A 24,866-nucleotide genomic window follows, 5' to 3' on the forward strand; every position below is an offset into this window, starting at 1 on the left:
TGTGTGAATGCCTTCAGCATTCAATTAAGAATGTAAAAGCAACTGTATATTGAATAAATATTACCATGTAAGCTAATGTAGTTGATTTATATTATAGCTTCAGAAATTGTGAAAAATACATATTGTAAAAAAGGAACTCACTTGATTATAAAATGATTATCATTAGAGGAGAAATTCGCCATGTTTTATGTGGATATCCCAATCAGTTTTGGTGGTTAATGTAGTTAATTGAGGCAATTAAATCCCCAGTGCATGGAGTCTTGAAAGAGAAATTTGGGTTATTAGAGTTTTCCTGCTTGCACAGCCTGCCTACATGTACCAGGATGCATTGCATGCAATCTCCTGACGCTCCACCCCCTAGTATATGTAAGTAATATGAAGATCAATTTTGAACTTTAACTCATTTAGATTTTTTTTTCAAAATGTATTTCTATATATTTACCACATAATGGAATATATTACATTTCTGATTATATGATATAGAATATATAACTTCTACTAACCATGAATACAGTTGAAATCATTCTCAAAGAAGAAAATAGGGCAATGCTTTCAATAAATTATTAGACATTGTTTTCCAAATGTATATCACAGACCAAATGTTGTGTTTGTTGACTTGCGTGTTGTGCACATCAGTAGAGCTGCGCTTCAGGGTTTGAACTGTGGGGGGCAGCGTAGCACTGCGCAGCGTCGAGACAGCAGGAAGAAAGAAGAGAAAGAAGAAGAAGATAAACAGGATATCAACATGGCTGCTGACAGCGATGTAAGTTTTTGTTTTTGTTAACATATTAACTTAATACAGGAGGTCAACCTAATGTTAAACAATTGAATTAATGTTCTTTCTTTCTCTTCCAGCCCGAGTCAGAGGTGTTTGAGATCACCGACTTCACCACCGCGTCAGAGTGGGAAAGGTAAGCTAATCACTCTATACTAACATTTCCAGTTAAGGCAAACGTTACACAGTCCCAGCAAACATGTGCTCAGCTGTCCCTTCAGTCCCTGTCCTGCTCTACTGACTGTCTATCGCGGTGACAACAGGCACAGACATATCTACGCATTGACTCGCGGGACCGTACGTCGACGTCGCCGCCATATTGGATGTGGCGGTTCTGCCCTGTAAACAAACACAAGCAGATGTGAAAACTGTGGGTTTTCTGAATAAAAAGCATTAACGTTTACATTTAACTGATTAGTAGGTTTGGCCTATTCACTCGCACTCGCTAGCTTACCCTGGCACCTCTTGGCGCAGCGTTTCTCTATTTGTTTTGTAATCCTTAAAGTTCCTCTGTGATACTCAGCAGATTTCAGAGAGCAGGTCTTAATATACCTGCGCAGGCTGCCCAAGTATATCCTATGTATAGGGAAGGCTGTACTTGTATTAATTATTGGAGTCATGAATAAGTTACATCATCCCTTTCTCCCTCTTTCCTCCTCTCCTCTGTCATCTGTTGTAGTTCTGACATTTTATCATGCATCTTTTTGTATCGAGCAGGCACAATAATGTAGTTTCTATCAGAATACATCAGCATACACACAAGTTTTTCAGTATTTGTAACCATGTTGCTGTTGCAATACAAGCAGGCGTTTCTACTTTAAGAAAATAATCCATGTTGCCAGGCATTGTAATCCATTCCGGACTATATTCATTTGTTTTTCGTCCTCGTCTTTTTTGCTGCACAAACAATTTGGACTGCGTGGAAAGCATAATGCCTGTGTGACGTCTCGTATGTGTGATCTTGTCATGTGTGATGACCTGTCACTGATCAGTCATGTAGTGTGCAAACCACAAAGACTGCAAGACTCATGAGTACAAGACAGAAGATTGTGTAGAGTGAATAGTATAGTGATCTGACAACTTTGAAAGATGTCAGGTGTGACCAAGGCATTAGTGATTCTTCTCATTTTGGAACTGATTTGCTGATATATGTTCTTATTAATCAGTTAATGGACTAATTGTTTCAGTGCAAAGTTACCTTATGTCCATGTCCTCGATAAAAATCAGTTATACAGTAATGGCAAAGTAGGATATTGTGTATATCCAACTACTACCTGCCATTCACAACAAAGCTCTTTATATCTACTTAAAGGTTTGTGTCCAGAGTCGAGGAAGTGCTGAATGACTGGAAGCTAATTGGGAACTCTGCAGGAAGATCTACCCTTGGGAAGGTATTGTGCTGAGTAACATCAGAGAACAGTATGTTGCCAGTCATTTCTTCACCTTCTGTCTGTGATGATGCTGCATTGTTTTAACACAGGGTATATACACCAGTGGCACCTGGGGGGAGAAGTCTCAGGACATTAATTTTGCTGACTTTAAGTTCTTCATCACTCACTACTTCCTGAAACAAGAATGTGAGAAGGACGATGGACAGGACACGCTTGAGGAAGGTACAGTCATGTCTAAATGCGCCACACCCATGCATCTGAAGTCAACCCAGCATCAGTAATTTTGTTTGATACAACTCTTGATCTTGTGTCCAGATGCCTTCCCCTTGGCAATGCAGGACCTTCTATGTATGAACAATGACTTCCCCCCTCGAGCCCACTGCCTGGTTAGATGGTGAGTTCTGTTCAGTCATTCATTATACAGTTTTTGGTATAAGACACTTTATTTGTCATTGTAGTCATACAACAAAATATTGTTTGGCAGCACTCAGAGACCAGCAGCAATAGATTTATGCAAAGACAAAACAGGCTACTTAGAGAAATCAGGTACACAGAAAACCAGACAAGGTGTTTGCACTCAATTTAGTGACCTGGTAGATGCAAAATCATTTACATGTACATGCAGCAGATCAGTAGATTATGCCTACCCAAATCTTACTTAGTTTAGATCATGGCTTGCTTATTGCATTGTGTATCATTAAGTGTATCATTAAATACTCTATTAAGCTAATGTCAACTATGACAAAATATAAGCATGTACCACACTTCAGAGATGCAAACTGGTTGGTAGACCAGGTGTGGAAAGATAGTGAAGCAGAGAAGAGTGTGATGCTGAATCGTATGTTCTGCTGTGTTTGTGTCTTTGGTGACAGGTATGGTATACGAGAATTTGTCGTCATTACTCCTGGAACCAACTGCGAGGCTATCATCAGCGAGTCCAAATGCAATCTGCTTCTTAGCTCCATCTCCATTTCTCTGGCCAACAGTGGCTGGTGAGTTGCCTTCATCGCTCAGTTTTATTTATTTGTTTTGTTTGTATGTCGCTTAAGGAATTTCTAATTAATTAGTTTTATTTCATAGGTTATAGCGGACTAAATTTCAGAGAAACTTTAAATTCATAATCTATAAATCAATACAATTCTGAATTTCCTACAATTTATGTACTGGCAATTAAACATACAATGACAAGCATTAAGCTGTATGTTTTAGGCAGCCAGACTCAGCATGTGTCAGCGTCTCAAATCTTTAGTTTTTCCCATTCAGACGAAGTTAAGAGGCCATGCTACAAAGTAAATTTGATTCGCACAGCTTTCTGTAATCACCAAAATTTGAACCAGAATTTTCTAACCATTAGAAAACTCCAAGCTTAAATATCGCCTCCTTTTAAAGTTTAGAATGTCCATTTATTCATTGATTAACTCATCTACCAAAAATTTTGATTAATCACAAAGCTTGGAATTAATTAGATTACATGTTTTCAGTAATTATTTAATAATTAGTAATATTATTAGGTTTGAGGTAACCAAACAAGGGTTCTAGTGTTTCATCCTTCTGGTTTCTCATTTACATAGAGTAAGCAGTGGGAAAGATTGAAACAAACCACAAGAGAGAAGACAGAAAAATCTGAAAAAACACAATTCATACTGCCTGTTGTAAACATGCATCACAGTTTACAGACAGACTACCAACTTCATTTTTAAACTTGCTTTTTAAATTTGCTGTGTGAAAATGTGTGATTATAAGAGACATTGCAGTCGTGGCCACTCTCAGTTTGAAGATGTGAAAAATAATAGAGAAAAAGCATTGCATTCTTCATAGTAACACCTGCTCCTCTTTATCTTGTGCATTCAGCCAGGTGCCCATGTTTGTACAGATTCAGCAAAAGTGGAGGCGTATGTATGCTGGAGAGTGCCAGGGACCAGGGGTACGCACTGACTTTGAGATGGTCCACCTTCGCAAGGTGCCAAGCCAGTACAATCACCTGTCTGGCCTGCTTGACATCTTCAAGTCTAAAATAGTAAGTGCTCTGAAGAAAGACATATTAGAAATGAATGGAAAGAGTGAGGTTTGAAGGGTTTTCCAATTGACTTCCATTATAACTAAGCTTCAAATAAAGTTGAATATTTTAATTATTCTTGTTTGATGTCCTGAAGAAGAAGTTAGTATAGTAAAGATGCAATGCTCTACTACCAACAACAACAACACCAACACCCATCACCCATCCTCCAGCCGCAGCCTCCAGCCGCAACTCAGGCCCGTCTTACCTCTTGTCCATCATCATCCAGTCGCAGCGCAATGGAGAACAAAACAGAGGACATGACTAACTTTTTTGTGGCTCATTTTGTGTTGTTTTGGTCATAGAGGGGCCTCTCACATTCCTGGATTTCTTGATTATGCAAGGTAGTTAATACGCATTATTATACTTCGTCGATGTTGCGCACCTGTGCGTGTGCTCATTCATGAGCATCCGTACTGTGCCGAAGGACACCTCTTCCAACCGTGCCAGGGCCAATAAAGTGGACCTTTCTTGAGCACAGCACAGTACGGAGCGCTCACACTAGTCAAACAAACTGGACTTTGGGGGTCAAATGTGCTTGGGCACGGTACGTGAGTGTAACCCTAATGACCACTTAAAGCGCTTTACAAAGCAAGTAAGCATTGACCCATTCACCCAGACACATTCATACACTGGTGGCAGAGGCTACAATGCAAGGGGCCACTTGCACACCAGGAGCAATAACCATTCATACACAATTACAAACAGATGGAAGAGTGTTGGGGAGCAATAAGGCAAATTGGGGTTCAGTAGCTTGCCCAAGGGCACTTCAACCTTTAGACTACAGGGGCAGTCTTTGGTTTCACAGTTCCTTGAACAGTTGATCATTCAGGGCTAAACCGTCATTTGCCAAGCATAAATAGCACGGACCACTTAATGCAGATCATGTCACAATAGCTTATTTTTTCTGTTTCTGTGTTTCTCCTCAGGGTTGTACCCTGTCACCTCTACCTCCAGTCATCATTGCTATTCGTTTTACCTACATTCTTCAGGACTGGCAACAGCATTCGTGGCCACAACAACCTCCAGGTAAGATATACAGAACAGAACAGAGGGTGATGTGGTTACACATTACAGCATAATCTCATTTATCACGTATTGTCATTTTGACAACAAGGTTCAAGATATCAAAGTAAAAAACAAGTACAATAATCTTGTCATGTCCCCGAGTGTATCATGTTGAGTCTTGTCTTATCTTATTTGTTATGTTTTGCTTCACTTAATATAAAGAAAAAATATATACAGTATATGTGAACTGGGTAGTAAATAGGGAGAGTATTGTACCCAATCTCAGCCAGTGAATGCTTTGCTCCTGTATCATGACTTCTTGGTGACCTCTCTGGTTTGGTCCTTGTTACACAAAAATACTCATAAACACAACAGATTTGATGACTGTAGTTTTTTGCAACATTGCATAATTGAATTGATTGTCTGGTAGACTTTGACACACTCCTTGGAGGAGAGGTGGGAGCGGTGGAGTTTGGGAAACTTCCATTTGGAGCCTGTGAGGAGCCAATCAGGTAAAGGCATTACAAAACTGAAAGTGCTATGTTTTCACTGGGCTTTGATGACATTTCAATGCTGCACAGTGTATGCGGGGGATATGAGAACTTTATCACATACATCATATTTAAATCTATTATGCCTTCCTGATGTCAGTGAGATCCTTGTTTGGTTTTAGTATTTGGGTGAGTGGGGAGGCCATGGAGATATTTTTGTATATTTTTGTTTCTGGATGCTTCTGTGTTTCCATTTGCAATGTTTATACAAAATAATACAAACTGTTCATCACAAAATACATATGAATAAATTGCTACTTGATGATTGTATCTTATTATGATGATATGTATTGTGTCTTTGCAAAAACAGAATTAGTTATTTGCTTTGTGTTTGGCTGTTATAGTGAGCTTCATCTTGCAACCACTTGGCCTCATTTGACAGAAGGCATAGTTGTGGATAATGATGTCTACAGGTAAGAGTGTCTCTGAATCCCACTGCAACAACGCCCTGCTTTTATGTTTGCTCGAAAAATACTGTGCCCATTACAACCCTGCCCCTTCTAAACTAAAAGCATGCAAGCTAAAACTAGGTTGAGAATAAGATTTATGAAAAATGCTTTGTAGTAGCACTGTGGCCATTAGGTGTGTCCTAAACTGAGGGAAGTATTTATCGACTCTGACAGTCTAATTCTCTATTATCAATTAACACTGCAGCAGCCACATCATATGTTGACCAGTCATGACCTGTGTAAGTAATGCATTACACATTACTCGTTGCGTTAAAAAAAGGACTGCATTACTTATTTAATCCCTGTAGAAAGTTATTTGTTACACTTACTTATGCATTCTTGTAATTGCCAGTTAAGAATATAACGTTTAATCTCACTTGTACAGACATATCAGTCCTGTCCTGATATGGGGAACGTACAGAAGATCTTTTATGCTCTTTAATAATGTAATACCACACAGCCAATAGAAAAAGAATAAAGGCCAAACAGCATGGAAAAATGTTACAAAGTTGCTACAAGCAACTACAAGTCAGCTGCTGTAGTAGAATTGAGTTGGATCATCCAACGTTAAAAGTTTACTGAGAGCTTGTTGCGTGTAGTCTTGAGATTGTATCGATCTGGGTTGCGGGTTGCTCACCCTCCAAAGGCTGCAACAAGCTGTCCCTCTTCGAACGGAGAGGGGTGGATTCGCTGTTTGGCCTTCACCTCGGACAAGTGGTTACCTCACTTTCCAACAGTCTGATAAATACCGTTTTACCTGTGGGCATCAATCAGTAAGATCGATTAGCATTATACAGCTAAGCGTGTCAGTGAAAGGAGCATCCTTGCTTCCCTGTCGCTGAATACACTGCTAAAAAAAATCTCAGTGCCGCTAACATCAGTTTGGAAATGGAGTTAGGTAGCAAAAACTAACAACTGGCACAACATGGAAGTTCCAAAAAAACCCTTTAAGGACTATATATACAGAGTCATTTTGATGCCAAATCAAATACATTTTGATAGTTATGTGAAGGATGAATAATCCCAACATTCTCACCAAACACATGCCAAATAAGTTAGCTGCTCAGAGATAGGTGCTGGTGTTTGTGACTGCAAGGGCTTTTAGTTGATCAGCTTGCTAGTTTTAAACTGAAGCTCCTACTGCCGTTTTAAGAGAGATTTTGTAATTTTTATCGTTTGAACTACATTTTAGTCTCTATCTAGTCTATTTAGTCTTTATCTTTGATAATAGGGTTAAATAATATTGCATGTTGATATAGTCACAGTAAATGTTTAATGACGTCAGTGACATCTAGCGGTCGTCTCGTCTTTGTCATGGAAATGTCGATAAACATTTTGTCATAGTTTTCATTAACAATATGCTCCGCTTGTGTGACCCAACAGTGACCTCGACCCTCTCCAATCTCCTCACTGGTCAGTCCGAGTCAGGACAGCGGAAAACCCTCAGTGTTTACTTGGTAAGGTGAATCCCTTGTTATCCCTTGGTGGTAGGCATTTTCAAACACAATTTCTGCATAAAAATAAAAATAGGCAATGAGATGATATTTTTTCAAATGCAAAGCATCCTGTTTAATGACTTTTCTCTTTGCAGTGGTAAGTGGTAATGATCAGTTATCTGACCCTGTCTTGTTTCAAGGCATTTATTAATAATAATGTAATATTATAATATAATAATGTAAATAATATAATACAATGAGCTGTACCTCACAATCTAAGATCTCCAAAGCGCCTTTGTTGGGTCGCTGTTTTATAGATCTTATCTTAGAAAACTCAAGGAGGGTAAACAGAAATACAGGATATTGAAAATCTAATGCCAGATTGTTATTTAGTGAAGATTGTTTGATCAAGATTAGAATATTAATAAGGGATGTTGAAAATGATGTATTAATTGAAGGTAATATTAATAAATGGGAATTTGGTAAATAGAACATTAGAGAATTTATGATAATTCATACCAGGGAACTTAAATCAGCGTTGCACAAATCAGAACTAAGCAATCAGGAAAAAAAACAAGTCAATGGAGTTACAAGCAAAGTTGGATGATCTTTATCTTGAGCGAGCACATGGGGCCTTTTTAAGGTCACAAGCGAAATGGATTGAATCAGGAGAGAAGAATTTCTCGTATTTCAGTAACTTAGAAAAAAGTATAGAGCAGAGAAACTCAACAAGTCTAAAGATAAATGGAATCGAATGCAAAGACTCTAGGAGCATAGAAAAAGAAGTATTCACATTCTACTCCAAATTGTCCTCCTCGGAGTACTCAGAAGATGCTGATACTAGTTAGTATGTGTACTGAGGACTCTTTTAAGGATGTATGTTTGTGAGACAGAATTGAAAAAAAGGAATTGGATTCAGCTGTCACAAAATTGACTTCAAATAGATCTCCAGGGACAGATGGGCTTACAGGCAATTTCTGGCAATGACAATGGCGTTTGGTATATACTGTTTGCTAATGAAGTTGGTCCACTGAGATAGGGAGGCAGGAGATGACAGCTTGAAGCATTTCATGATAGTGGTAGGAGCCAGAGGGTTTTTGTCTTTGCAGAGGGTTTTGGTCCGGCTTTTTATAAGCAGTGTAAAAAATGTTAAACGAATTTGACTCAGCTTACTGTGGTAGCTCACCTACATTTCTCTCCTCAGCTGTCACTATCCAATAAAGGCAAAGAACCCCCTCCCCCCCCCAAAAAAGCAAAAGAATTAAAGACTTGACCCATTCTCCTCTCCCATGCAGGTGACTTTCTTACAGAGTTTTTCAAGCTCTGCTGCAGGAAGGAGTCTACAGAAGAGATTCTGGGAAGAGGATTGGGGGAAGAGGAGGGCAAAGGTCAGTATACTGGCGGTACTGGCAACACTGGAATGAATGGCATTGTTCTCACACCATATTCTGAAGCGTGTTCTTGTGCCGTCTTTCACCGTTGTTTATTTTACATACAGCCATTTAATACCACAACTCTAAATCCTGTTGTTCCAGAAATACAATATGCATGTGCAGAAAAAATACACAAATATATATATAAAAAAATATTTGATGTAATTGATTGTTATTGTAAATAACTGTATTTCCCCCTACAGAAAACAGTGACATCAGTTCTGCTTTATCTAAGCTGACTGAGCCAGCAGCAACAGTGCCCATCTCCAGACTTTCCGTCTCCAGTATGGTGCACAGCGCCCGAAAGCACATCCGACGCCACCGACACATTGATGATTCACCACTCAACACTGATATTCTCAATTCCGTCCTACTGGTAAGGTTTTCATGCTGACTGTTTTCATATGGTTTTATTATAACAGAAAATAAACACAACAGTGGGTCAGGTTAGAAAACTAAAAGTCCTATGTCCTACCTTCATCTTGCCCACACACACCCAACCCCTGCTCACATGCACAAAGTTACATATTCACATATATTTAGAGAATTTCTCATGTCATTTATATATTTTTAAAATGACATTCTTTGTTTTGTTTCCCCTTCAACATATATGCGTTGCTTCTAAAACTGTTATTGTGTATTGTACTAATATTTATCACTTGTTTCTTTTGCAAAACTGTTTCTTGAAACTTTCATGCCAGGAAAGCTTTTGAATTGAATTGATTAGAATAGAGAATAGAGGCCATAGTCAATGTGTGTAACTGATGGATTCATTTTATGTGTTAAGTGTTTATATGTTTTTTTGTTTCAGTATCTCTTTCCAGATGCTGCTGTGGAGAAGTCATCAGAGAATAGCAAAAAAAAACCTGCACAGTCTAATGCCTCTGGAAAAACCGAGCAAGACAAAAAATCTGATGTATGTTCGCCCCTTCACCACACATTGTGATGGCTTGATTGAGGTGCCAGCCAGGTGAAATCTAGTCAAAAGAATGAATCTTTTGAATGAGGAATGGTACATGTAACATACACTTTCATTCAGTTTATTCTTAAATCTGCAGTTCAGATAAATATACCAGGCAGGAAGATGAAGATGCTCCAAGTAGATATTAAAATCATGATTAAAACTCAAACAAATCATTGAGAGCACAAGGTCAGTAGCAGGTAGCACCCCCGGAAGGAAGATGCAGTTGTGACACATAGAACACAATAGCGTTGCCAGAAAAGTTGAAAAGTAATCCACAGCAGTTAGTACCCTATTAATGTTGTTTCAGTATGACAGTGCATTCTCTTCTGAAAGTTGCATTCCTTGTGTTCAGTTGACACTTGGCTTATTTTAAGTATTTCCTTACATTTGCTTCCTGTACTGAATTAAACTTTTCCACACTGTTTACCCATCGGTCTCCCTGCTTTCTGCAGAACCTATATCTCCAGATGAAGTCAGCCCCCAGTGACAGTCTCACCTACCGGCTGGCACTGTGTATGTGTCTGGTCAACTACAGCTATGGCGGGATGCGGGCTGTTGCCCACCTCTGGCAGGAGTTTGTCTTAGAGTTGCGTTACCGCTGGGAAAACAACTACCTCATCTACGGGTGGGTATGACACACCTGTGCTGTTATTAGGCTTGTTTGGAAAGTGCTATGGGCATTGTGCCTAAGATATAGTTTAACATTTTGAGATCTTTAATTGCCCCCCGGGGACAAATAAAGATTTTTTGAATTGAATTTGAATTGATCCGCATCTCAAAGAACATAGCAACAACCACCTTGTACCCTGTCCTATTGTACAAGAATGTTGTGATATGAGCACATCTTTATCCACTTGACTCACGTGGAGATTTAATTTACACATTTCATCTCCACCTATTTTCAGTATTCAAACACGCGTAATCATTATTATGAAAGGTATTTATTTTATAATAAATAAAATGCTGCACCAGTTGAAGCACTAATTGAAGCAGTTCAAGAAATAGTTGATACACTTTCACAGTCATTACTGAAGTTATGTTCACTCATATTCATCTTCTCCATATGTTTCCTAATTTGTAGACTGGCTGGTGGTCCTCCTGATCTTCGGTGTTGTCTTTTACATCAGAAACTACAGGTACCCATTCATACAACATGCACAGTGTGTTTGAGATATAAAGGTAGATGAAATCATTTAACAATAAACAAGACGGATAAATCAGTAGCTTTGGTTAAATCTTAATGGGAATTGTGTTTCTAATTATGTATTTACCCATGTGAAAATAACAAATGTAAACCTACCAAAGAAAGGGTATAAATTGGATTACAATAGACAAAGTTACGTTCATAATGACATAGAAATGACAAGGTGGCGGTATAGGCGAGATCTTGAATATGTATGTGCACAGTTAGTTTAGAAAACAACAATTTTTTGTTTCCTCAGTTCCCTAGACATTAGACTTTTATTTGTTTAATTAGTTGAATTAAAGGGTTGCATTTAGTTTGTTATATTAGGGTACATTTAAATTGCACAAATATATCCTGTCAGTACTATGAGAAAAGCACTCTCACCACTAACTAAGAAGTGTCTCTAATACTCTTTCTGACAGCACAAAATGTATTTGGATTAAATAGAGGAAATTTAAGAATGGCCTCAAGTAAAGAAGTTTTCTCCTATATAAATGATCTCAATTTATAAACTTAATCTGTATGGAACAACTAATTCAAAAGCATGGCTTGTCAATTACTTGATTTAATAATATTGTAATTAAGATTAAATTAAGAAGGTGCCCACTGTACGAGTGGACTGTAAAATGATCTACTGATAGAAGAAGACAGCAATGTTAAGTATTGTGGTTGTCTGACAAACGCTTGTATTCCGGCATAGATGCTGAACTGCTGCATCGAGAGGAAGAGGGCCAGAGATGAAGCTCGCAAGCAGCTGGAGGGGAGCAGAGAGAGTGAGCGCAGGGCGACTGCATCCACCTCAACAAAGGAGGCGTTTCCAGGGAAATCCTGGGACTCGTGGAGTGACAGCGAGGATGAGTTCTTTGAGTGCCTGAGTGACCAGGGAGAGACAGAGGCTCCACATACTGAGGGAAATGAGGATGGAAGTAAAACTAAAGCAGAGGGTAGGCTGCATCCCTACAACAACACGACTCTACTCAACTCCATGGAGCCTCTCTACGTTCCTGTCACACAGGTCAGAATCTCTGTGTCTTTTACTGTTTAGTGATTTTTACTGCCTGAATAGATCATACTACTGTATTAGATTAGACTCAAGTTTTTTAAACTTGAGAACACACAAAATGTTAATATGATATTTGTTTGCTTTTTTTAATCATTGCCTCTAAGTGAATGTTAATTTGTCAAAATACTCAAGATGTGAGCAACAAAATTGAAAACCATTGGGAAAAAGGAAATATCTTTCAAATAACATTAACTTGTTGTTGATGTACTGTTACAATCAAAAAGAGGCTGCAAGTCTTCAATGTAAATTTAACCTGTCCCTTCATTAACCAGGAAACACACTTTGTGGCTAACAAGAAAGATGCTATCATTGATGACATATATACAGTTGTGGTCAAAAGTTTACATGCACTTGTATATCACAAGAAAATATATATCGCGCCAGTTTTCAGTTCCAATGATTTCTACAACTCTCATGTTTCTGTGATGGAATGAGTGGAACACATACTACTTTGTCACAATGAACATTCATGACGTTTAGTTCGATAATTAAATTATTATGAAAATGTGACCAAATCTGCTGGATCAAAAATGTACAAACAGTAACAGTAATTTTTGGTTAAATGTCCCTTGGCCATTTTCACCTCAATTAGGTGCTTTTCATAGCCATCCACAAGCTTCTGGTCATCCTCTGGCTGAATTTTGAACCACTGCTCTTGACAGAATCGGTGAAGTTCAACTAAATTTGTTAGCTTCCTGGCACGGACTTGTTTCTTCAGCATGGTCCATATGTTCTCTATGGGGTTCAAGTCAGGACTTTGGGAAGGCGATTCCAAAACCTCAATTCTAGCCTAACCAAATTACATTATGGAATGAAAGTCTATTGATGCTGATGCTGCTGTGTGTATGTCTGTTTCTGTATGTGTTTGATTTTCAGGAACCTGCTCCCATGACAGAGGATCTGTTAGAGGAGCAGTCAGAAGTACTGGCCAAACTTGGCACGTCAGCTGAAGGTACCCACCTCCGTGCCCGGATGCAGAGTGCCTGTCTGCTCTCTGATATGGAGTCCTTTAAGGTAATACAGGCAGACTTGCAGACATTCAGTCTGTATATGTGCTTTATTTATCAAACAGCAGCAGCAGACTGTAGTTCCAGTTTGTATGTCGTTTGTGTATGTTTTTGCAATGTGCTCTCCAATTTTTCAAATTCAGAATTCTTCACCACTAAAATACACACAGTGCAGATGTGATTTATTTAACAACAAGAAAGGCAATATTGGGTAAAGAAAGGTGCATAAATGGCTAGTTCAGGGGTCTGCAACCTGCGGCTCTCTTGCCCCTCTGCAGTGGCTCCCTGTGGCTTTGATATTTTTCATGGAAATGAATAATATATATATATATTTTATCATCATCACTGTTTTAGGCTTACAGTGATTCTTACATTCTCTGACAGTAAAAATGCGCAGCCTACACACAGAATTGTATCTGTTCTATCAAGCTGTGATTAATTGAATGAGTTGATATCATTGAGTTTTATGCTCAAGCCTGAGGGTTGATTGCTGTATGTGGCTGAGGATAAAAAAAGAAGGATTAACTCACACTGAAATGGACTAAAATTAAAACTAAAAATTAAAACTGTACTGTTTTTATTTTTTTATTTTTTTTTGTACTGTTTTTAAATCTAGGATGCCGCTATGTGTTTTATTTATTATCCAATGAGGCTACTTTTTATTTTGTACATTTTCACAAACACAGAGAGGACTTACATGTAAGTAGGTCTGCATACATAGTTCTGTATTGCTACTCTATTTCTATTTATTGTAGGCGAGTTCTTTTGTTTCATAAATGCACCAAAACATGGCATCATTCAAATGGAAATGTAGAGTTCAAGTACCTTTTACTGTTAGCATAACTAGCCTTCTGCAGAGTTGCCACATCATGTTAAAATATAATTGAATGCTCATTAAAGCCTATTAATAATCTTGATAGGCTGATTTAGACTTTCTAAGCTGCGTTACCTTCATTATAAGACATAAATATGTTTTGCAGCTCCAGACAGATTTTTCTGGCCAGGGATGGAGCAAAAATGTCTCTTTTGATAGTAAAGGTTTGCTGACCCCTGGGCTATGTGTATGACTGAAAGATGATTTTTACTAGCAAAAGTTAAAGCAACAGTATGTAACTCTCATAAGCTCAACATTCCAGAAGAGGCAACAACTGTAACAACTCACCTCACGAGATTTCAGACAGAGCCCTCCCAGATCACCAAGCCCTACTTGTATCTTGTATGTTAACAGTGTCTAGAGTCAGCTAGCTGTTATGGTAATTTCTGTTGTAGTTATTAAGTTAATTATTAATCAGAAGTTACAAAGTGACAGTTTAGTACCTTTTTATGAGACTGAATTATTGAATTGGTGAATCTTTTCCCTTCTTAAAGGGTGGTGCTCCCGAGGCAATCTAATGTCAATTGGATCTTATTATTTATCATAATTAATCATTATCCCTGATAATCATTCATTATAATTGATAGCCAAATTTAACACAGATTCCCTATTAATGTTGTGTAAAAGCACTGCACATTTTATATCAATTACATTTGAACATGTAGTGAAATAAGTTTCCCTTCTATCCACAGGCAGCCAACCCAGGCTGTGTTCTGGAGGACTTTGTGCGCTGGTACTCACCTAGGGATTATGTGGTGGAGGAGATAGTTGACGAGACGGGTAACACAGTGGTAAAAGGCGAGCTTAGTGCCAGGATGAAGATCCCAGGCAACATGTGGGTGGAGGCGTGGGAGACAGCTAGGGTTACACCTGCGCGCCGCCAGAGAAGACTCTTTGACGACACTAAGGAGGCCGAGAAGGTAATTTTTAGTTTACCTGGATGATACACCTACTGACATCAAAAGTTAATGACTCAACTAAATCTTTTAGTCTGTTCAGTAAAAGCCTTTCCTGGGTGGATATGATTGTTACCCCTGCAATTAATATACTGCATCATCCTCTCGCACCTTATGTTCCACTTACCTTTTATACCTAAGTATTTTATTTTGTTTTATTTTATTCTATTTTACTTACTACCTTACTTATTTTATTTTATAGCTACGTGAACATTTATGAGAGTATATCTCTATCTATACCTCTATAATATCTATCTCTCTATCTATCTCTCTGTCTCTATATCTCTCAATAGAGAGTGCTCTATATCAAGGATCTTGCAGAGAGTCATATTAGTCTGTGCAGACATGACAGATGTAACTGAGAACTGGAAACTAAACTTGAGTTTTGACTGTCTTTTCAGGTTCTGCACTATTTAGCCGTGCAGAAACCTGCAGACTTGACCTGCAGTCTCCTGCCCTGCATACTCCATGCTGGTATTCTGAAGCTGAAGGAGGAGGGTGAGTCAAGATTGTTTTGTCATGACATCAAACAGTATGAGAAGCAGGCTTTCAGTGCTAGCAAACAACAGTGTATCATACATACATACATAGATATAGATATAGATATAGATATATACATATACATATACACACACACTAGGGATACACTTCAAGCAAGAAAGAAGGTGTACGGAACTTATACCATTAATTCAACTTTGGACATAATGGGTTGATTGAACACTTTTGGACAGCAAAACGTTTATTGTTGATACTGACATTTGGCGTACACTTCTGGTATATTGGGCTTACTAAGAGTATTGTTAGGGTGGATGAAAAAAACTAAATGCTGGAAATATGTAGAAATATGAAAATGACTACGGATAATTAAGTTTAACTAATGGAAGGAATAGTGTATATGGACATTACAGTGTGGGAATTATATATATATTTTGTTGAAACAATATTTTAGGGTGTGATACAACTCGTGGGGGTCATTCCTTTGTTTTATTCCTCTCTCCTCTGTCTCCTCCTGATTCCCTCCCAAACAGAGTCAAAAGAAGATATTCCATCAGTCAGAAAGACCATTCAGCAAGCTACATCCCAAGCCAGCAAACTACTGCACCCTCCCAACCATGACTACAAGAAGTTAGAGGTCAGTGACGGGCAACACTGTAAGTGAACTCCACATGCTGCCAATTTTGACTAGGATGAGACACCTGACACGTTCCTCTTTCTCTCCAACCATTCCATTTTACTTTTTGTGTTCACACAAATGGTCTAAAATGGGAAGAATTAACATTAGACAAATGCTCTGAGTTTCCCAACTTGTCCAAAACTGACACTTTGAGATGCCGACCGACCCGTCCTACAATCCCAAAGCGTCCCAAATAATTTGATCTCAAGACTGTCTTATAGACTGCTATACATGTTCTTTCCAAGTGGATGTAAAGTTTTGACCACAACTGTGCATCTTAAGTCATTTTATCGTACCAGGACATCTGGAGATAACAATTGCAAACAAAGCCGGAGATGAATGTGGACCAGTGGATACAGAACTCCTGGAGACTGTCTCATTTATGAATCTTTTATTTTTTCTTTATTATGTGTTCATAAAAATGGATTAAGATAAAACTTTCATATGATTCCTAAATGATTATTAGTACAAATCCTTTATGCCAAGCCACAGAGTGAAGAAAAACTAAAATAATCCTCAAATACGGACTGCACTTTACTTGTTAACATGTTTGAGTCATGGTATACTTCATGTGTTCAAGTTCGTCCAGCTCCTGTTCTGACAATATGTTTGTGTGACCTTTCTCTAATTGTAGGATTTCATTAACCAGTTGATGGCCATAGAGACAGTCATCACCAGAGCTCGCTCACTGAAGGCCAAGTTTGCCCTTTGTGAGGGTGAGAAGGAAGAGGACAGAGAAGAGCTAGAGAAGTAAGTATCATGCAGATTCTTTAACAGCATTCCAGTTGAAAACACATCATGTCATAGACCCTTTACATCAGAGACACATGCTGTTTTAGGGAGGGTTGTGCTGAGAAACTGAATCCCCCATTAACAATAACATTCATGAACTTTAGATCTTATAATGGCCTAAAATATGTTAAAAACCTGGAAAAATGACTGGATGTTACTTGTTGTTTATGCCAGTCGGCTAATGCATGCATGACTTAAGTGTTCTGTTTTAACTAACACTTTGCTCCATATATGCAAATCACTTGCACTGACCTATCTGCAAGGAGTAACAGTGACATTGGTTGCTGGCAACAGGGCTCTACCATGACCTCTCAACTTCCCTGTGTTACTGGACAATTTTACTGGATGCATCAATGCCACAGGTATCACTTTCAGTGTTTCTCTCCAGGTTTGTGAGCTCCCTGCTGGAAGAACCAGAGGTGTTGGTGAACGGAGCTGGCCAGGGGCCAGCTGGAAGCATCATCCGCAGGCTGTTTGTCAACTCGCAGAAGGTAAGCAGCCTCACTCTCCTGCTCCCTTCGACACTGTTCACTAGGGTTGGTTCTTTTATTATGTGGTTAAGGTAGCTGGTCTGTCTCTATGTGAAAAAAACAGGTTTTCGTAATTTACTGTATGTTTTTAAAATGGGCAGGTTTCATTTCAGTATTGGAAATGAAACCAATACTAGTGGCACAAATGGGTCGCTCCAACTTATCAGCTTTCTACCTGCGTCATAAATCTGTCAGCCAGTTGATCTGGTGTCTTGCAGGCAAGTTGAAGTCCAAATTAGTTTCCTATATACATGAGGTTGGCATATCTATAGTGATGCTGTTACGCTAAAGTGTCAGCACTTGTACTGGACTTTATTTTGACAATCAAAATTAAATGCAGTATGCTCAAACCTCTTGGCCACTGAGCTGGACAGCAGTGTGTGTACAGTATGTGTTTATAAAAGTTGAATAAAAGTTATTACGTATGTGGAATATTTATTTGCTTCTTCTTTTTATGGCTTTATTGTGATAGGACAAGAAAGAGTGGCAGGTAATTGGGAGAGAGAAAGAGAGAATGGGGATGACATGCAGCAAAGGGTGGATTTGAACCCAGGGCCACTGTGGCCAGGACACATCCTCTGTACATAGGGCGCATGCTCAACGAATTCATTCCTACTGTGTTGAATATTTAGATTTTTAGTGTCTGTCAAACTGGCAAGGGGAGTGCCACAGTTTAACAGTTAACTTGTGACATGTACTCTTAATTACTTAAGTAGGAACAACCTTGGCACAACTGATGGCATTAACATTTGTAAAAGGAGAGGTTCTAATTGTTTAACATAGTTTATTCAAAAACATTCAGACACTGCTACGATGTTTGGAAATTAATTGGAAAAATACGAGCTTGAATCCCTGACACTAGGATTATGAGCCATGTGCTGTTTCCCCTCTGTGACAGAGGAGCAGTAGTGGCAATTGTTCAGCAGTAGAAGTAGTTGTAGTAGTAACAGTAGTGTAACAGTGGTAGCAGTAGTAGTAGGACTACTTCTGGTTGTAGCAGCAGCAGCAGTAGAAGTAGTAGTCGTGTTTTACTAGTTCAATGATGAAATCAGTTGAAATGGTGTGATCAGAAACATCTGCCTGCATACCTTGGCAGGTAGGTTAGCCAAGACAAGTTTTTGCATTACAATGAACCAAATGTATTTAAGCAGCTTGTGATCCATTTTCCTGTTGTTGTTGCTTCAGTTGGGTACGTGGTCCTTAGCATTTTTTTACTACAAAAGTTGTATAGTGAATTGCATTCCAGATCACCTTGACAAGTGGTTTGATTGATTGGAGCACAATGCATCTTGGTTGTCGTTTACACTAGTGTGTCCACTTGTGTTCGGATCGCCCAAGACACATGGTTATCCCAGGTATAAACAGGCATGTATAAACAGATTATTGAAATTGAGAGAATCTGGAATGCTTTTGCCCTGGGAACTGGGATGCTTGTAAGGTAATGGGCTGTCGGGCAGTCGAGACACAAGTAGGTTGTCTTTCTTTTTGTTGTACATTTCCGACATCCCACCGTGATTTTGTGTTGTTTCTCCCCCCTGCTGCTTACGTCAAGCTGGCTGACTTCACCAGTGATGAGGTAACCACCAGCAATGTGACTTTTCCTCCCTACTACCAGTATACCATCTGTCAGTAACATTCAAAAAACAAACAGACACACACACACACACACACACACACACACACACACACACACACACACACACACACACACACACACACACACACACACACACACACACACACACACACACACACACACACGAATCCACAAATAACCATAATGGGCAACTGAAGTTTGTGTGCACTAGAAGGAACCGTTTTCATTTGTTTATTGAAAATGTATTTAGTTCTTGTTCTAATAAAAACCTCCTATTGGTGTCTTTAAAAATACCAATTTTTTTTTTTATACATATTTATACACCTCTTTTACCAACAGTGCGTCAAACAGCCCTCTTTTTCCTCCTCATACTCTGAGCAGGTGGAGTGGGTCGCTCGCCATCCTGGGGGCTGGCCTTGTTTGCTGGCCTCCTTACCCACGGGGATTCTCTTTATCTCTCGTAGTGAGGTTGGTGAGGTTTAAATACCTGGCTCTCTCTTGTTGGACCATCAGGCCCATTGCTCTGTCCTTGGCCTGGACCGCAACTTTATGGAGTTGAAGGCAGTGGTCAGTGACTATGCGGATCTCTTCCCACAGCTTTGCATCCGGCTTCACTGTCATCTCTTCCTTCAATTATGCCTGATAGGCCATGAGGAGCGAGGAGGCATTCAGGGCTTGGACAGTGAGGGCGGCCACTTTGTAGCTCTCGTCTGTCAGACCGGACTAAAAGTGGTTGGCTTTGGAGGGCAGGGCGGCCCCCTGACACCGATACCGAGGTTTTGGGGTGAAGATGAGACGCCACCACCTGTTCCACCTGCAGTATCTGATGCAGCCCATGGGCATCCAACCCCAGGCAGTCAAGAAGAGAGCCTCCGGGCATAGGGTGCTTATCTGTATGACTTGCCTCTCCATGTAGCGGCCAGCTCATCCAGTTTTGGGAAGACGGGAAGCAGCTGTTTTCCTGTCTTCTTTATCTTGGGCAGCTTCTTTCCATCTTAGCGAGACCTGATTGTCTCCACTTGCTCGGCAGGCCATGGGATGTTCAGCCTTGCAGCCACATGTTTATACACGCATTTTAAGCATTTTAATTTAATTTAGGGCTATGACCAGCAGGGGGCACATTATCACAATCTCAATCCATCATTGTTGTGCCAAAATTTCCAAGCCAAGAATGAATTTACATGCTTAACTGGACAAAAAGTTACATTTCCACAGCTTTTCAAAGGAAAGTGGCACGAAAGCAATAACATCAAAAACTAAAAGGTTCTGGTAGTATATTGTTCTTTTAATGGAAATGAGACATAAAGAAGATGATTATTTTGATTTGCAGACTTTGTTCATTTTTTGTCTCAATGCTTTTCACTGAAATGAATATAAACTAGAAAATCTGTACTTCCTGCAAAAATACACTGAGAATGCTTGACAGCTGAAGTGATTTTGAAAAATAATTGCTTGAAATGCAAACTATAATACATTGCATTACACTGCTGAAAAACCCTCTTGTAGTAGAAGTAGTAGGTCGAAGAGTGGGGTGGGTTTGAAGAGGATTTGAAGATTTCTCCATTTTCTTCCATTGTAAAGTTTTCTTTTGGCAAAGCTAAGCAACACAAAGGCTCCTCAGGGGACAGTCCTGTCTCCCTTCCCGTTCACACTGTACAAGTTTTAAGATGATTCCGCCATTGTGGGCTGTATCAGGAGGCTGAGTACAGTGGAAAACGTTGTGGTGGTATAAACTGAATCACCTGCAACTCAAAATCAAACAAAGCTGGTGGCGGATTTTAGGAGGCAGAGGACCTGCCTGAAGTCTGTAATCATCAAAGGAACCAAAGTGGACAATGTTGAGGATTACCTAGGAGTCCACATTGACATTTTCCTGGAAGTAGAACTGGAGTCTTTGGTGGAGGTGTTAGAGAGGAGGATGCTGGGAAAGCTGCTCAGTATTGTTGACCGACTCTCATCCTCTGCCCACCACACTAGAGTCATATCAGAGCACTTTAACCCATAAACTGCGACCACCTAGGTGAACCAAGAAATGCCACAGGAGGTCTTTCCTACCAGTGGCCATCAAACTGTATGAATCTTCCCCCTCTGCAGGAAGGACAGCTAAAACTTTGGATACTGAAAACCTTAATATCATTACGATATGCAATATTACTTTTTCACTGTTAATCGGGTGCAGTATTTTCAATATCATGTACAAGATTACTTTTTAATACTTCTCACTATCATTGTATATACTACCGTTTGTCGTTTTATTATTTTCCCTTTTATTTTTATTTTATCTTTATTGTGGCACTGATGTCAGCATTTACTCCTCACACTTTTCAAATTATTAGTCTCCTGTGTTTTGTACATTTTGCACATTCTCATGCACAAGAATTTTCTTAGGGATTAGCATAGTTCTATCTTATAACGTGATTGCACGAGGAATCAGGGGTAGACTATCATCAATGCTGTGTAAATTATAATTATTTTACAAATACTAATACTGCTACCGTTACATTATGTTGGATTCATTGGTAATGAAGTTAATGAATATTTAAAACATTTTTAAACATAACTTTCAAAATAGTAATGTAAATACATACAGCTAAATAATGGATGGACATTGCATAGGAACTTGGTTTAATATCTGCAGTCAAGCTACAAACTGAAAAGGAAAAAAAAAATCAAACAGCATCCACCTAACCTACAATAGCTGTCCAACCCACTTCTGTTGTGTGATTATCACATCTTTGGAGCCCCAAAGTGACACCTAGTAAAGTCCAGTGGGACGGTGACTGATAAGCGTCACCAGGTGGAGCAGGCCATACCTAACAATAAGGCTAATAATAGTTAAGTTAGGAACATTACTTTTTCTAATGAAATGTTTACAATCCTCTGATTCTCAGTTGTGCCGAAGACTAACTTTTAGCCATAAAACAACAAAAACATACATCAGAAAACTAGAAAAGTGTTTAACAATTAACTCGATCAAGTTTTTATAACATTACTTGGATGTTACTTTTGGAGACCAACAGCAAATAACTATCATTAACAATTGGTTCCTACTAAAGATTACATCTTAAGTAGGAACCAATGTGCCACAGATAGGTGAGGAAAGTCAAAGTATTAAAAGACTGTCTAACAATTTATTTGCTTTGGTATTTTCATTAATTATTTGAAGCTAATAAGCTTTTTTACTGTATAAATGTGAACTAGGGTACAATTTTTAATTTGAACTGATGCATCAGGCTGCAGTTTTTCAAACTACTTACAGACCTGTTCAGCAACTTTCTTGTCTACCTTTGTATTGCTGGTTATTATACTTTCACCCTCTCTCCACCCTCAGGCTGCCCTCCTGGAAGAAGACATGGGGCGTGACAGGAAGCTCACTGGGGGAAGCAACAAAACGTCGGACTTTCCTTCCCCGGCAGGCCGGGAAATTCTGTTGCGTACCTGTGTCCCACGGCCAGCACCATACTCCAAAGCGCTTCCGCAGCGGCTCTTCTGTGTGTTGATGAGGGAGGAGTTCAGGCTGGCAGGAGCCTTCTCTTCAGACACTTCCTTCTTCTAAGACAGGATGCTCATTAAACAGTAGTTCATCCAAAACTATGTTCAATTTCCTGATGATAATTTAGAACATAAGGCCAGAACTGAAGTAGCAGGTCAGAACACTAGCATCATTTATATTTCAGTTAGTTGGTTGATCCTCTGTTGGTTAAAGATTATGCTTGTGGGCACAAATGCTTGTTTAAAACAAGTGTATGTTTTTATTTGGACATAAGACATACAGTACTGTGTTTGCTACCAACACACTGATGAACACTGCATATTTACTATAATCCTAACTGCAATTTGGTTGCAATAAAAAGGGAAGAGAAAAAAATAAGCATTCTCAGCAGCACTCACGTTGTGGGCACACATTCCATGTACTCCAGACTGCTCAAATTTGAGGTCCACAATTGAAAATATCAACTAGCATTTATTGGCTGCAATTTTGTCATCATTTTATAGTTAGTGAAATACAAAGGTTTAAATGTTCAAAGGTTCCTTTAACTGTCATTTTATGGAACAAGATTCTATAACACAATGTTTCTTCAGTCAGTCAGTCTGGTGGTTATAACAGGCACTTGTATGCTATAAAACAAATCTTTTGTATTGTCATTTCAGCCACCCGGCTCTCTTGTTCAGATCTACTTTGTGTCTACTGTATTCTGCCTGTTATTGACCACATGCCAAGTGATAGCATAACATACACTTTTCATAGTTAAATGTTCTATCCTTGTGTAGTGGTGTACCCTAAGGTCTTATAAAGTCAATTATTTTTGCACTCGCTTGTAGGCTTAAAGGACCAGTTCACCAAAAAATAAAAAATTCAGTCATTATCAATCACCCACAGTGACGGGTGCAATTTTGTAGTCCACAACACATTTTAAAACAAGTCCCCATCTACTTTAGCTGAATGCTTTTTCTCTGTGAAGTTCCAGAAACGTTTTGTGAATGAATTAAAATTTTTGGTTGAACAGTTCCTTTAATCCGCTACTGCTTCATAACACAAGCTTGTTATTTACTTAACTTGCTTGTTGATAATACATAAGTGCAGTTGCACAACAATTGATCCTGCTCTGAAACACAGTTACATACTAACATTAAAAAAATAAAGCTTTACTTGTTGCAACAGAAGCCTGAGATCACTTATAAGTGTGCATTAATTTCAATGAAAACTTGTTTATTATCCCCTGAGCCAATGGCGAATGCTATGTGTAACATTGATGTGAGCCATCTGTGTGTGTTGGCAGTGTGTGTACAGTACATGTACAGTACATGTTAATGTTGGTCCAAATTGTTCTCTACTCGGAAAATCAACACTCTAAAATCAATTCTCCTGTTTCCAGTCAGTGCTTAGCGCTTGCCTAGGTGTATCATCAAACATATTTGATGGTTTCAGCAGGTATGACTACCTGTTCCAGAGGGCAATGGGTTAAGGTTTTCTGTGGACCTTTAGACCAAAGTAGAGCTATGGAGCTGTTTTTTTTAGCTCATGTCTAACTACAACTGGGCCCTTTTTGGTGATCGAGGGAGGGGTTGAAAGCTTAAGCATCTATTATTCATTTAAAAGTATATTCCTTTTTTTCCAGTTTTTTTTTGTGAGGTGCTGCTGCACCTACTGCGTCATAATCCAAGATTCACAATATGTTTTCGGTAAAACGCTTTTTTGTGCTCTCCACTGTCGATATTCACATTACACCTTTGTTACTATGACTGTTAAAATTATCCCATGAAGCAAAGTAGCACAGTGAAGTAACTACACAAGCCAACACACCCCAAATTAGAATTTCAGCTATTTTGCATAAAAAAATATATATTGTAGATATTTGACTGCTATCCACGATCAGGCACAACCATGATCCATGCAAAACTGTGAGAGGAACCTGCGTCCCGCACTGAAAGTGAAGGGTGGCATTACAGAAGAAGACCTTGATAGCTGAAAGCTGTTTCCTATCCTACTTTTGGATACTTAAGGAACCACAAGTAAACCTGCATTCTCCAAGTGCAGTGTTCTAGTGGGGAATTTATCTTCAAGACATGATGGTGCCTCGCCCTTAAGGACTTTGTAGGTGGCCCTATCCATTTATATGGGC

General features: G+C 39.0%; 1 protein-coding gene across 2 annotated transcripts; it reads left to right on the forward strand.

Annotated features, from left to right (window-relative positions):
- The first annotated feature begins 685 nt into the window (after positions 1-685).
- On the forward strand, positions 686-23,907 carry rab3gap1 (RAB3 GTPase activating protein subunit 1). Of its 2 annotated transcripts, XM_084342819.1 has the most exons (25): positions 686-763; positions 856-911; positions 2,088-2,166; positions 2,256-2,388; positions 2,482-2,560; positions 3,039-3,158; positions 4,018-4,183; positions 5,152-5,251; positions 5,661-5,742; positions 6,126-6,194; positions 7,614-7,687; positions 8,962-9,054; positions 9,303-9,475; positions 9,911-10,015; positions 10,516-10,688; positions 11,145-11,199; positions 11,950-12,264; positions 13,189-13,326; positions 14,886-15,113; positions 15,551-15,647; positions 16,178-16,281; positions 16,958-17,073; positions 17,504-17,606; positions 19,198-19,221; positions 22,574-23,907. In XM_084342819.1, the coding sequence occupies exons 1-25, from the start codon at positions 746-748 to the stop codon at positions 22,796-22,798; spliced, it is 2,925 nt and encodes a 974-aa protein (XP_084198945.1). In that variant the 5' UTR covers positions 686-745; the 3' UTR covers positions 22,799-23,907. The 2 variants fall into 2 exon arrangements, with proteins under 2 accessions (XP_084198945.1, XP_084198946.1); XM_084342820.1 differs by lacking the exon at positions 19,198-19,221 and having other exon boundaries at positions 688-763.
- The last annotated feature ends 959 nt before the right edge of the window (positions 23,908-24,866 follow it).

Source organism: Pagrus pagrus (assembly GCF_965226575.1).
Source record: "Pagrus pagrus genome assembly, chromosome: 21".
NCBI classification, from domain to species: domain Eukaryota; kingdom Metazoa; phylum Chordata; class Actinopteri; order Spariformes; family Sparidae; genus Pagrus; species Pagrus pagrus.